The 15,390-nt window shown below is 36.6% G+C and overlaps 1 protein-coding gene across 4 annotated transcripts in view; it reads right to left on the bottom strand.

Moving 5' to 3' along the window:
• Positions 1-8,185: 8,185 nt before the first annotated feature.
• Positions 8,186-15,390, bottom strand: part of AGL (amylo-alpha-1, 6-glucosidase, 4-alpha-glucanotransferase) — a 104,125-nt gene continuing 96,920 nt past the window's right edge. For 3 of the 4 annotated variants that reach the window (XM_027536419.1, XM_027536418.1, XM_027536421.1), the window contains exon 34: positions 8,186-10,877. In XM_027536419.1, the coding sequence (XP_027392220.1) occupies positions 10,760-10,877 (118 nt within the window). In that variant the 3' untranslated portion in view covers positions 8,186-10,759. The remainder of the gene's footprint in view (positions 10,878-15,390) is intronic. The other variant, XM_027536420.1, reaches the window with a different exon arrangement.

Genomic DNA, 15,390 nt, shown 5'->3' on the forward strand with positions numbered 1-15,390 from the left:
AGAAAATTTGTTTCAGTTTTTAATTTTATGTTGGGTTCAGGGTTGTTCATTTACTTATTCTTCTTTAAAGGTGCACATGTTATATACTCTTTCAGGTGGACAACATATTTCAAAATAATTTTTCTCTAAGAAAGCAATTGTACTTGAACATTCTTTAAGAAGTTACTAGACTGAAAACTGACAAGCCATGGTTTATCAAGTCCAAGAAACCATTATTCATTAATTACATATGTTGGGCACACATGTATATATAATTATATATGTGCCCAACCTTCTTTAGGCTGGGCACAAGCTTAACTAGCCTCTGTACTGGGAGTTGTTTTCCAACCAAAGTGGAACCCCATGATGAAAAGGTTTTAAGAGTGACTTTTTTTAAAGCCCTTTAAACCAAACATCTCAGACTATTTGTCAGCAACCAGAAGCATCCTCCTCTCATTTACCACAAAATGTTGTTTAAATATCTTTTTCTATGTATTCCGCAGTATGTAAAAGACCAGGAATTGCTGGTTTATGAAAACTGTGTTTTGTGGAAAATGGCATCTAGAATCACATTTGATCCAATGGAACAATCACATTATTGGAAACACAAAGAAATTACGAATGCCTTCATTCAAAGCAACATATTTGCTTATTTCTGAATAAGCAGAGCTGAATTCAGTAAATTTAAGTGACCCTCTAATAGAAAGCTACTCTAGGTCTTGGAGTTAGTGCTTTGAAGTTGCTTTAAAGAAGCTCATATTTCCTGAGAACATTCAGAAACAAGGGAATTCTAAAGCTAATAACAACTGCATTCTAGGTAATTATTCCAAACCATTTTTTATTTTTCTGCTGAAATACATTTTTTTCCTTTTACCCAATGATGAGAAATGACCACATCCAAAACAAGAAAAATGTGTACAAAATTCCATCTTGCTTATTAGCAGAGACTTCAGTAATAGCTTTGTTTCTTTAAAATTTAATGTATTGAATTATGAATTAAAAATGTAAATGTAAAATGATCAATTATGAAATGTGTTTTTATTTTAACAAAGCCATAAAATTTACAGCTGATTTGAAAGATATAAATGTTGAGTTCTTTCTCCCTCAAAGTAAGGCTTTGGGAAGTCAAGAGGAAAAAGAATTTGGAGAAATCACTGATTAAAGTTAAGTGAATAGGTTACTGTACATCTGTCCACAACATCTAAGAGACAATGAACTCACATTGAGAAAATTATATCTAAAAAATTATAGAATATTTTTTGTCATTAGATGCTAGCCTTGGTTTCTGATGATCACAGAACCAGGATACCAGCCATGGATTGCACACTCTGGGCCTCTGTCTCATAGAGACCACTGTTATGGGCAATCAAACTTAATTCTAATGTATTATGAGCTGCCTTCATGAATCCTTTCTATCCTGCAAGGCAGGTATTACCATCATCCTTGTTTTTAACAGCTGAAAATGCAAAGACTCAGAGAAGCAAGTAATCAGCTTTGGAAAGAGCAAAGAAACATTTTAACAAAACTGGGATGAGATTGGAGCCAATTATGAGAGTATCTCAAACAACCTCTGAGCAGTGGTGGGATATACTCAGTGTTCAAGAAAGGTTTTTCTCAGTTCTCTGAGGGATAAAGTATGGTGTGACCAATCAAGAAATTATTATGTTGGTCTAAGGACAAGACAAGAATGCAAATGCAAAGTGGGGAATAGATGAGAGCCTAGGCAGGTAAGTGAAGACTGCAATTTATTGAGTGTGATGTGGCACAGATGAATTATTTTTGGAGCACTTCTCCTTAATGTTCTAAGGAAAGACATCTAGTGCTTAGTTTTGTACTTCCAAAACATAGCAGTTACAATAAATACATTAACACTAGCATCTGCATCATTAAGAGCCACATTTGTTAGTGGACTTCCATAGATATAACTTGCTTCCTTTCACCAAAATTCTCATGTACCAACTTTGACAACTGGCCATCTCTTAAGTTTCCTGTTGCCTTTGAATTTTCTGTCTCACTTTAGTAAGACACTCACATTTACAACTTAATCCAAGTTTTGTAACCTAACTCAGGCACTTTGAGTCTGAATACTGAGCCACTAACATGTAGGGAATCAGCAGCAGCAGCAGCAGCAGCAGCAGTATGCTATGCACAGGCCTGTACTATAATTAACAGGGCATCTTTGAAAAATAAGAATGACTTTCTCATCACCCCCAGGCAAAGGGCTGGGAGCAGTAAAAAGTACATCATGGAAAGACATCTTGAAAACAAGATGCTGAAGTACTGATGTGACTGATGGAAAACCATTAGTGAGTGTTCCCGTAACCAGAGCTTTGAGAGAGTTGCTGAAAAATGGGTGTCACTAACTGAAAGGCTATGACCAGTGCATTTTCTTGGCAAAACTCTATTAGTCTTTGCCCTGCTTCATTCCGTATTCCAAGGCCAAATTTGCCTGTTACTCCAGGTGTTTCTTGATTTCCTCCTTTTGTATTCCAGTCCCCTATAATGAAAAGGACATCTTTTTTGGGTGTTAGTTCTAAAAGGTCTTGTAGGTCTTCATAGAACCGTTCAACTTCAGCTTCTTCAGTGTTACTGGTCGGGGCGTAGACTTGGATTAATTACTGTGATACTGAATGGTTTGCCTTGGAAACGAACAGAGATCATTCTGTCATTTTTGAGATTGCATCCAAGTTCTGCATTTTGGACTCTTTTGTTGACCATGATGGCTACTCCATTTCTTCTAAGGGATTCTTGCCTGCAGTAGTAGATATAATGGTCATCTGAGTTAAACTCACCCATTCCAGTCCATTTTAGTTCGCTGATTCCTAGAATGTCGATGTTCACTCTTGCCATCTCCTGTTGGATCACTTTCAATTTGCCTTGATTCATGGACCTGACATTCCAGGTTCCTATGCAATATTGCTCTTTACAGCATTGGACCTTGCTTCTATCACCAGTCACATCCACAGCTGGGTACTGTTTTTGCTTTGGCTCCATCCCTTCATTCTTTCTGGAGTTATTTCTCCACTGATCTCCAGTAGCATATTGGGCACCTACTGACCTGGGGAGTTCCTCTTTCAGTATCCTATCATTTTGCCTTTTCATACTGTTCATGGGGTTCTCAAGGCAAGAATACTGAAGTGGTTTGCCATTCCCTTCTCCAGTGGACCACACTGGGTCAGACCCTCTTCCAACAACACAATAGAAGACTCTACACATGGACATCACCAGATGGCCAACACCGAAATCAGATTGATTATATTCTTTGCAGCCAAAGATGGAGAAGCTCTACACAGTCAACAAAAACAAGACCAGGAGCTGACTGTGGCTCCAATCATGAACTCCTCATTGCCAAATTCAGACTTAAATTGAAGAAAGTAGGGAAAACCACTAGACCATTCAGGTATGACCTAAATCAAATCCCTTATGATTATACAGTGGAAGTGAGAAATAGATTTAAGGGACTAGATCTGATAGATAGAGTGCCTGATATGGATGGAGGTTCGTGACATTGTACAGGAGACAGGGATCAAGACCATCCCCATGGAAAAGAAATGCAAAAAAGCAGAATGGCTGTCTGGGGAAGCCTTACAAATAGCTGTGAAAAGAAGAGAAGCGAAAAGCAAAGGAGAAAAGGAAAGATATAAGCATCTGAATGCAGAGTTTCAAAGAATAGCAAGAAGAGATAAGAAAGCCTTCTTCAGCGATCAATGCAAAGAAATAGAGGAAAACAACAGAATGGGAAAGACTAGAGATCTCTTCAAGAAAATTAGAGATACCAAGGGAACATTTCATGCAAAGATGGGCTCGATAAAGGACAGAAATGGTATGGACCTAACAGAAGCAGAAAATATTAAGAAGAGGTGGCAAGAATACACAGAAGAACTGTACAAAAAAGATCTTTATGACCAAGATAATCATGATGGTGTGATCACTCACCTAGAGCCAGACATCCTGGAATGCGAAGTCAAGTGGGCCTTAGAAAGCATCACTACAAACAAAGCTAGTGGAGGTGATGGAATTCCAGTTGAACTACTGCAAATCCTGAAAGATGATGCTGTGAAACTGCTGCACGCAATATGCCAGCAAATTTGGAAAACTCAGCAGTGGCCACAGGACTGGAAAAAGTCAGCTTTCATTCCAATCCCAAAGAAAGGCAATGCCAAAGAATGCTCAAACTACCGCACAACTGCACTCATCTCACACGCTAGTAAAGTAATGCTCAAAATTCTCCAAGCCCGGCTTCAGCAATACGTGATGTTCAAGCTGGTTTTAGAAAAGGCAGAGGAACCAGAGATCCAATTGCCAACATCTGCTAGATCATGGAAAAAGCAAGAGAGTTCCAGAAAAACATCTATTTCTGCTTTATTGACTATGCCAAAGCCTTTGACTGTGTGGATCACAATAAACTGTGGAAAATTCTGAAAGAGATGGGAATACCAGACCACCTGACCTGCCTCTTGAGAAACCTATATGCAGGTGAGGAAGCAACAGTTAGAACTGGACATGGAACAACAGACTGGTCCCAAATAGGAAAAGGAGTACGTCAAGGCTGTATATTGTCACCCTGCTTATTTAACTTCTATGCATAGTACATCATGAGAAACGCTGGACTGGAAGAAGCACAAGCTGGAATCAAGATTGCGAGGAGAAATATCAATAACCTCAGATATGCAGATGACACCACCTTTAGGGCAGAAAGGGAAGAGGAACTAAAAAGCCTCTTGATGAAAGTGAAGTGGAGAGGGAAAAAGTTGGCGTAAAGCTCAACATTCAGAAAATGAAGATCATTGCATCTGGTCCCATCACTTCATGGGAAACAGATGGGGAAATAGAGGAAATGGTGTCAGACTTTATTTTGGGGGGCTCCAAAATCACTGCAGATGGTGACTGCAGCCATGAAATTAAGACACTTACTCCTTGGAAGAAAAGTTATGACCAACCTAGATAGCATATTCAAAAGCGGAGACATTACTTTGCCAACAAAGGTCCATCTAGTCAAGGCTATGGTTTTTCCTGTGGTCACGTATGGATGTGAGAGTTGGACTGTGAAGAAAGCTGAGCACTGAAGAATTGATGCTTTTGAACTGTGGTGTTGGAGAAGACTCTTGAGAGTCCCTTGGACTGCAAGGAGATCCAACCAGTCCATAATGAGGGAGATCAGCCCTGGGATTTCTTTGGAAGGAATGATGCTAAAGCTGAAACTCCAGCACTTTGGCCACCTCATGCGAAGAGTTGACTCATTGGAAAAGACTCTGATGCTGGGAGGGATTGGGGGCAGGAGGAGAAGGGGACGACCGAGGATGAGATGGCTGGATGGCTTCGCTGACTCGATGGATGTGAGTCTGAGTGAACTCCGGGAGTTGGTGATGGACAGGGAGGCCTTGTGTGCTGCGATTCATGGGGTTGCAAAGAGTCAGACATGACTGAGCGACTGAACTGAACTGAACCGAAGGGCTAAACAAAGTCATGAAAGGCCTGAAGGTTTGACATTGAGGACTGTGCATTGTATATCTTTATCCCCAATCTGAGATCGTAAAGAACAGATATCTCTAGAGCACAAATAAGGAAGTAGAGTTTAACAATAAAAGGCATGTAAGGATTAGGATCTGGGCTTTTGCCTGCGAATGGCATCAGCCCCGATCCCCACTTTATTTCTGAGTCTTCTTTTTCTTTATTCTTCTGTGGCACTGCTCCCTCAGATCGGTTCGTTGTTGGGCTGATCCTGACACTAACATATTAGTTATCCTATCAATGCAAACTGTTGCAGACATATTTTGACCAGGGCGTCAAATGTATTACCTGACCAGGATAATAAGGGAGTATATCTGAAAGTGAAAGTTGCTCAGTTATATCTGACTCATTGTGACCCTATGGACTATACACCATGAAATTCTCCAGGCCAGAATACTGGAGTAGGTAGCCTTTTTCTTCTCCGGGGGATCTTCCCAACCCAGGGATCGAACCCAGGTCTCCCGCATTGCAGGTGGATTCTTTATCAGGTGAGCCACAAGGGAAGCCCTGATATTATCCTGACTATGTGGTTTAGTCCCTAAGTCGTATCCGACTCTTGAGACTCCATGGACTGTAGCCTGTCAGGCTCCTCTGTCCATGAGATTCTCCAGGCTCAAGAACACTGGAGTGGGTTGCCATTTCCTTCTCCAGGGCATCTTCCCGACCCAGGTATCGAACCTGGGTTTCCTCACGGCAGGCAGATTCTTTACCAACTGAGCTATGAGGGAAGTCCCCTGCCTAGGATAATAAGAGAATATATCTAGATCCAAGCAGAACAAGATCTAATGATTTCCATAATCATGTGGACAACTGATAATAGCTATATCTTGACCTATGGATAGATGGTGGCAAGCATGAAAGTGAGCACACAAAACTTCAGTTTTGAGGATCTTTGAAAAAAGATTTAGAGTAGGAAGATCAAGAGTGAGTTCTGGTCCAGTATCTTACGAGTTGTGTGACTCAGGGCAAGATGCTTTAGTAATATTCTTATATATAAGATGGGTAAAATACTTCTAATATAAAATTGTTATTATATGGTAGAAGCTCATGAGTGTTTAATCTGAGTTTTTTCATTCTAATTGGCAACAACAAAAATTAGGAGGAATTTCAGCAATCTAAAAAAATGGAATAAATGCAGACACTCTATTTCTTAGAAGATTAAATACTGTAAATGTCAGTTCCTATCAAATTAACTTACAGTATGGTTGTAAATTTAGTAAAAATGGTAAGAGAAAACTTTTTGGACATGGAAAAAAACAAACAGGTAAGTATAGAAAACAAGATTCTAAAAAAAAGAGCAGGGGATTAGTGACAAAGATGGTGAGAAAAAGCTCTAATAAATATTAAAACAAAAATTACATTAGTTAAATGAGTGAACACAGAAAACTTTAATCAGATATCCCAGAAAGTACATCCTATTATAAAGTAAAAAATTCAATAATTTAAAAAAGAATCACTACAAATGAAATCCAATTCATGAGCTTGGATATAACAATTTAGAGAAAAAACACCTATAGTTTCACCTCATACTGTATGCTGCTGTAAATATATAAATATAAAATCAGAATGTAACACAGAAATATAAGTTTATTATTGAGTTGATTAAAAGTTCAGTTAAATTTTGAAGAGACAGAAGAGTTCACAAAGATAAAAACACTAAAATATCTAATTAAATAAAAATGAAAGTTTCTGTAAGTTAAACAAAAAACCTCTAACCTGTCGACTAAAAAAGATGTACAACTGGAGAGTTGTGAGTTAGGTTTTATTTGGGGCAAAATGAGGACTGCAGCCTGGGAGGCAGCATCTCAGATGGCTCTGAGAGAAGACTGCTCCAAAGCAGCAGTGGGGAAAGTCAATGTATAAGGTTTTGGTGAAGGGGGAGTTCAATACCATGAAGCACTCAATTTACAAAAGGTTTTTTGTTAGTCCTGAGGGTCTGATGTCACCATGAAGGGATTTAGTGCTTCTCTAGATATGCAAGGATTGAGATCATAAAATCTGTTCCTAAAAGCATCCAACTATCTAAAGACCTGTCCCACCAGATTCCCTGGAGCACAGAGTGCCTCACTCCACCCTGAACTCCCTCAGGGGGTGTTGAAGGTCAACAGCTATAGCAGCGTGGGGTTCAGTCTCTGTAGAGGCAGATGGCAGATGCCTTGTCATTGGCAATGCTCTTGCTAAGTGCCAATTTGTAGCTGATAAACCCAATACCAGATATGCTAAGAAATATATATTTGGAAAAAACTGCCCAAATGACAAAGTATCAGTACCATTTAATAGTGCAAGTCTTATACAAATGGAAAAACAACCCCTGAATTGAGCAACTTAAGCATGAGTTTATTATTTTGGTGCATTGAAGATTTCTATAAATAAGTTTGGCAAGTTTGACCAATTCACTCATACTCATGAAAGGTAAAAAATTCACAGTAGTGAAAAAGATTCCAAGAAATACCTGGAGTATGTATAGCTGCTAACATGCTCAACATAGGTCAATTTATACATCAAGAGTTCACTTTGCTCCTAATTTCAACATAGCTAATTAAATAAATTACCAAACAGCCTAAAATTCTTCCTCCTGTCTTTGTTTCCATACATACTGCAAAAAGATAAAGCACCCAAAATAAGCAAGTCCTGAATAAGTGGTAGTAGTAAGCACCAACAAATTAGTTAACTGCTAAATAATAAATGCAAAATACAGTCCTTTAGAAAAGATTTTTATTTTCTTGGCACAGACATAAAAGTGACATTTGCCTATAGACAGAGCAGGTGAAGACGTATCAGAAATGCATTACATACGTTCATGGACAGGATGACAGGTCTCATGTCTCCTCAGTTATCTGTGAAACATATTAAATTATCACAGCATACTGGTTAAACTGGCAAACTTCTCCAGTAAAAGAGTAAGACTGATCGGAATTAATTAAGAATCAGGGCACAGAACCATTCTCAGTATGTGATATAATGGTACCTCATTCAAAACCACACAGGAATGAAGTATTCTATTGAAATGTTTTTAGTCAAAAACATTTATTCCTCTAAAGTCTAAAGCTATTAATATTATTTTAACAATCTTTGATAAAATAATGTGTAACATGCTTCTTAAGCTTTAAAATAGGCCATGCAGATTATAATAACATTCTTTCATTAACATTCCTAATAAATATATGAATTGCTTAATTTTCTAGTGTAATGTGATATCGTAAAAATGTACTGGTGAGGTGGATATTTGCCCTACCATAGATAACCCAATATGGCTATGTTTTGAAAATTGTAAGCTTGTTATTATTTATTAGGATTAATTTACTCATTTACTTATTTATCACATTTAACCATCAGCCAGCCATTGCTTCTTGCTTTTTTTTAAAAACAGATTTAATGTTGGTCTTTAGTTACTTTTCTTACCACTTTTAATATAGAAGTTTAATTACCACAGAACTATGTGAATCTTTGATAACTAATGGTTCTCCCTCTCAAGGAAGGTGATTTTTCTAACTAGAGGTCAGACATTGAACAATGAAGAAGGAAGGAAAACTTGGAAATCAATGAAGAAGTTATGTAGAAGTCAATCTGCTTTAGGTTGGGAAACCAGAAAACCAAGCCAGTTAACACTAACGTAGGGTTGAACATGGGTATTTGGCATCTGAAACATTTTTATATTTTTATTACCCAGAAGTTTTAGCTTACTTGTTTTTCAATATTTTCACTCCTTCCTCATAGTTAAGGGAGTTGGGCATATGACTTCTAGGTGAGAAAAGTGTTATTGTACCACTATTTTAACTATAAATATTACAACTGAATAATGAAATGGATTTTTGCAACTATTTTCCTTCAGCTGAAAGTATAATGATCTAATTGTGCCTTCTTGAGACAAAGAGATAATTTAAAAAAATCATCTAGAAAATAAGTAATATTAAAAATGTCAAATCATACAAATGTTAAAAGTCTTTTTCCTTTTATGACTTTTCCAGATTTAAGCTATCTTCAAATCACATGAAAAGCTATTCAAGTGACTTTACTGGAGTCAAGATAACTGCTGAATTCATATCTCTATTTTAAGCTTGTTCTCCATGCTAAACTTGTCAACAGTTTTCAGTTAACAGGAAACCAATATAATACACTTTTATACACAAACTAAAAAGAGTTATTTTTAGAAAATTAATATAGTACCTTTTTCTTTAAAATTCTCATAAATATGTCTGAAGGTTTGCACTATGAAAATGTAAACCATCTCAAAGTAGGAAAGTGGAACTCAAGACTAATTTTATAAAAATTTTCTTAGAAAATAAATTTCTAATACTTTGTGATTTTTTCATATAGCCTATGCATCATTAGCACAATTAAATATATGTTAAATATACTGTTGAAATTCGTTGTATTAAAAACATATTACACTATCAGTGAAAAAAATAAAAGCACATTATAAACATCTGTGCTTCACTTACAAACATATATTGTAGGTGGACATTTCCATGATTCCATATTCATTTAATATCTTCTGAATGCAATTTGGAAGGTGCTAGATACACTATTGGAGAAGGCAATGGCAACCCACTCCAGTACTCTCGCCTGGAAAATCCCATGGATGGAGGAGCCTGGTAGGCTGCAATCCATGGGGTCGCGAAGAGTTGGACACGACTGAGCGACTTCACTTTCACTTTCACTTTTCACTTTCATGCATTGGAGAAGGAATTGGCAACCCACTCCAGTGTTCTTGCCTGGAGAATCCCGGGGACGGGGGAGCCTGGTGGGCTGCCGTCCATGGGGTCGCACAGAGTCAGACATGACTGAAGCGACTTAGCAGCAGCAGATATACTATTAATAAAAGGTTGAGAAGATTAATTAACCACAGCTTATTCAGTATATACTGTTACTGAAGAAAATATATACCACCATTTAAAGATACTTTTCCATGTCTTTCATTATTACATTCTCATATTTTATTTCACTTATGCATGAAAGGAATATTACATGATTTTTCTTTTTCAAACTCTGGCTTTCAAATTATTTATTTCTAGACATCTGAGGAATACTTCTTGAATTCAAAAGACAAACATTCCATTGGTAGTGATAATTTTTTTTCTTAGTCAAATCAAAAACTACATTAGCAAAACCAATGCTTTATAGTCTTACCTATTAGGGCATCAATATTATATGAATGAGATTTAAAAAATGACTTTAGCATGTGCATATAAAGCATTTACATTACATTATAACTGCATTCAACAATACAACTGGTTGCATACTTAAGATATATGCATGAGTCAACTAACTATAAGTCATAGAGTATTTCAAGAACAGCAGCAATTGACCAGGCTTGTGTTTCACAGCTGAAAGGGCAGTATTGGCCATTCTCGTTGGTCAGCTCTGGAAGTCCTTTCCAAGGGGATCTTAAAGAAAGAAGAGCCATTTTATGAGATATAATCAAACATATATCTTGTTGGGTTAATAAAATAGGCAATATAGCTGGTGATTTTGCCTTCTCTTTTAGAAAACAATCATATGTACCCATTTACTACAAAATAAAACAGGCTATACTAAAGATTATGTATAAAGAATTTAGACTGAAATTATTCTTTGACATTCAAGGATTTAAGACTTTCAATTACAAAGGAGTCCCTTTAAGTATCGAAAACAGGACACTACCATTATAAGTAATATAAGTATAGAGATAAACATCCTCTCAGGCTTAATTTTATTTCTTTTAGAGTAAGTTTATGAGACTCAAATTGTAATTAATGAATGTATTATGTTTGATCTTGACAAAATTATAAAATGAACATGAAATGATGAAGGAAAAAATGATTAGGAAATGATTAGGAAAATGATTAGAAAAAAATGCCAATTAAAAACAATCCAAATTTCTATACAAATTTCTCATTTTCCTGAATAATAGTACAGTTGATATTTATTGTACATTTACTATGTTCTAATACTAGTGCTTCATGTACATTATCTCAGTTAATACTAACGGCAACCCTACGTGTAGGTATCATTGCTATTCTTCTAGAACAGAAACACATAGAACTTCAAGGAGAAATAGGCAAATCCATAACTGTAAAATAAAATGTTACCTTTCTAGGTAACTCACAGAACAAGTAGACAGAAAATCTGTAAGTATTTTGTACAACACTGGCCTGTAATGCAGGAGACTGGGGTTCAATCATTGGGTCAGGAAGATCCCTTGGAGAAGGAAATGGCAACCCACTCCAGTATTCCTGCCTGGAAAATTCCATGGACAGAGGAGCCCCGGAGGCCACAGTCCATGGGATCACAGAGTCAGACACAACTGAGTGACTAACACTCATCAACCTAGTTGACATTTTAAGAACACCCCATCCAGTGTCGTGGCTTCCCTTGTAGCTCAGTTGGTAAAGACTGCCTGCAACACAGGAGACCCGGGTTCTGTCCATGGGTTGGGAAGATCCCCTGGAGAAGGAAATGGAAGTCCACTCCAGTATTCTTGCCTGGAGAATCCCATGGACAGAGGAGCCTGGCGGGGCTACAGTCCATGGGGTTGCAAGAGTTGGACATAACTTAAGCGCCTAAACCACACCACGATCCAATGATAACAGAAGGTACACTTTTCTACTTGCAGTTTAGTGACCTAGTTAGAACATATTTTGAGTTATAAAATAAGTATCAATAAGTTTAGAAAGATTAGTCATATAAAATACATTTTTTGACCACAACAGAATTAACTTTGAAATCAGTTATAGAAACATCTCTGGAAAATTCCTAAATATTTGAAAACTAAATAACACCTTTATAAATAACCTATGAGTCAAAGAAGAAGCTAAAGGGAAAAACAGAAAGTATTTTCAACTGAATTAAAAAAACATAACACATCAGAACTTTGGGGTATTGTTAATTTGGTACATAGAAGGAAATTTAGCACTAAGTACCTATACTAGAAAAGAAGAAAAGTCTTTAAATCAATGACCTCAACTTACACCTTGAAAAAAACAGAAAAAGACAAATAAACCTAAAATAAGTAGAAGAGAATAATAAAAATTAGCATAGAAATCAATGAAATAAAAATTGAATAATATGAAAAAAATTTGATGAACTCAAAAGCTGGTTCTTTAAGAAGACCAATAAAATTGATAAGCTTCTAGTCAGGCAGATCAGGAAAAAAAGGAAAATACAACTTATCAACATCAAAAATGAGAATACTGACATTATTACAGATTCTATAGAAAATTTAAAAAGTAATAATATACTTTAGGTGAAACCATTTCTTGATTTGTGACAAATATTTTTGTTCTATCTTTTCATTTAATCTTGACAAGTAATGAGATATTATTATTCCCATTTTATAGATGAAGAAATTTATTTCAGAGACGTTAAGTAACTTGCTGAAAGTCACACATGAAAATTAGCAGCAAGGACAGAATTTTAATCCAAAGCTCATAGTTAAAGCTAATGGACATAAAAGTAGCTATAGGAAACAGCAAGAAATAAAAATGGAAAGGTAGCTGGAGAAAAAATTGTGGAAACTAAGGAATTTGGATTTCATTCTGTAACCGGTGGGGAATTGCTAAAGATTTTTAAACATAAGATTAAAATTGTGAGAGTTACATGTCAACAAGATTGAGCTTGCTTGGGGTGATAAGACAAAATGGAGAGAGAAGAGTGGAAATATGGAAGCTAATTGCCTAGTCCAGAGAAAAGATTATGAGTTACAGACTAGGCACTGGCCAAAGAAAGGAAGACGGTGGGTTAATAAAAGGAGGAGAGCTAGAATCAAGTCTTGACCACTATCTGGATGTTCTGGAGAGGTAATGAAGTAAAGTTAAAAAGAACCTGGGGTGTCTGAGCTTGCAGACCATGAATAATGGTAATACTGTAACAAAGATGGGAAGCATAGGAAAAAAAACTGAGAGAAAATGAGTGATGGCAGAAGGACATTCAAGCTAAGATGTTTATTAAGTAGCTGAAAAGTAGAAGAGGAGTTTATGAAAGTTCAAAATTACCTGAAGAGTGAAGATGTGAGACTAGGTGAAATATAACAGAAGACAAGTAGACAGAAAAGAAAGAAGATCAAGGATAGATTTTTTTGGACAATGAATGTGTTTTTAGGTTCCATAAAGCAAAGCCAGAAAAACAGCAAATAGAGCCAATTGTGTATTGGTTAAGGGCGCAGTCCGTGAAACCACATTGCCTGGAGTTTAATAAGAGCTCTACCAAATTACTTGCCATTTGACTGTGTATAAATTACTTAACTTGCTAAGCTTACATTATAAAATGGAGATAGTAGCTCATATCTGAGTTAGTATCTTGTCCATGTTATACATACTAATAAATCAATCCTCAAAACAACACCAGCACATACCTTAAATAGATGAGGAAACAGAGGCTTAGAGAAATTAAATAACTTGCCCATAGCCACGCAGCTACTAAGGGGAGATGTGATGCTCGGAAAACAATTATAGTAGCTATCTTATATAGCTTTTTGGATGAAATGAGTAATGTTATATGAATGCATTTAGAACAATGTCTGAAGATACTAAGTACTCAATAAATATTATTTGCTATTATTTTAATTGCTACTGTTATTAGGTTAACAAGGGAAATTTAATGCTATGGCTAGCATAGGTTTTTCATGAAAAGAGAAAAGCAACGAGATAGCCAGTCAAAGAAGAGAACTGAGAGGAAGTCATAGGATCTGGGAACCAGAAAGGATCTTCTTGAGTGGATTCACCAGAGTGGTGAGAGCAAAACAAAAGCCAGCTTGCATGTGGTGATAACTGAGTTGGTGTCAGCAAGCAAGCAAACAAACAAAAAAAACTAATCATATAGAAAATGTGGATCCTGAAAAGAAAATGGAATGATAAAACAAAGCTTGAAGTAGGAACAGTATGAAGGAACTTTATTTTAGGGTAGGCTGACAGGTATCTTCATAGTTTAGGAAGGAAGGATCAAGTGGAATACCAAGTAAGGATAATCATTTGACAAGGATGTGGAACAGGGAGGAGGGATGGGATTATAGGCAAAAGTAGATCATCTCTTCAGTACAACATATTCTTACTCCTCATGGAAAAAAGGGAAGAAAGAAAAGTAATGCAAATATTGGGAAATATTGTGGTGCAATAAAGGTCAGAACATAAGAATGTTTACATTACAAAGACTTCAGACTTAATCTCTAGATGAGGTAGGAGTGTGACAGGACTAAAGTTTCTGTGACTGCTGCTGCTGCTGCTAAGTCGCTTCAGTTGTGTCCACCAGGCTCCGCCGTCCCTGGGATTCTCCAGGCAAGAACACTGGAGTGGGTTGCCATTTCTTTCTCTAGTGTGTGAAAGTGAAGTCGCTCAGTTGTGTCTGACTCTTAATGACCCCATGGACGGCAGCCTACCAAGCTCCTCCGTCCATGGGATTTTCCAGGCAAGAGTACTGGAGTGGGGTGCCATTGCCTTCTCCATTTCTGTGACTGTATTTAAGCTAATGAAAATAACTTTGAAAAAACAATTTTGACAACATTCATGGTGACAGATGGAAGCCTCATGTGTTCCTGTAGTAGAGGAGATAAAATCTATGTTGCTCATGCATATTATAAATATGATATATGTACATCATGTAAGATGTACATATATCTAGGTTTAATCTAGAATTTGTAAAATTAAGACCGAGTTATATCATCCAAAAAGGCACATAACTCCGATACTATTTATCTGCTAATAGTTCAGACAAAGGACATGACAAATGGCTTTGAAACACTCAAAACACCAACACTGATATTTTAATTATAATATTATAAAACCATTTATGAAAACATTTATCAATATATGTTTAAATAGGTGAACTCAAAAGGCCAAGCCTAACCTTTAGTTTTTGTATATATCCTGTGCTAACCATATCAAAAACTATTAAATTTTAAAAACCAAAGGCTTTTCCCCCTCATAC

The sequence above is a fragment of the Bos indicus x Bos taurus genome, chromosome 3 (assembly GCF_003369695.1).
Source record: "Bos indicus x Bos taurus breed Angus x Brahman F1 hybrid chromosome 3, Bos_hybrid_MaternalHap_v2.0, whole genome shotgun sequence".
Classification (NCBI taxonomy): Eukaryota; Metazoa; Chordata; class Mammalia; order Artiodactyla; family Bovidae; genus Bos; species Bos indicus x Bos taurus.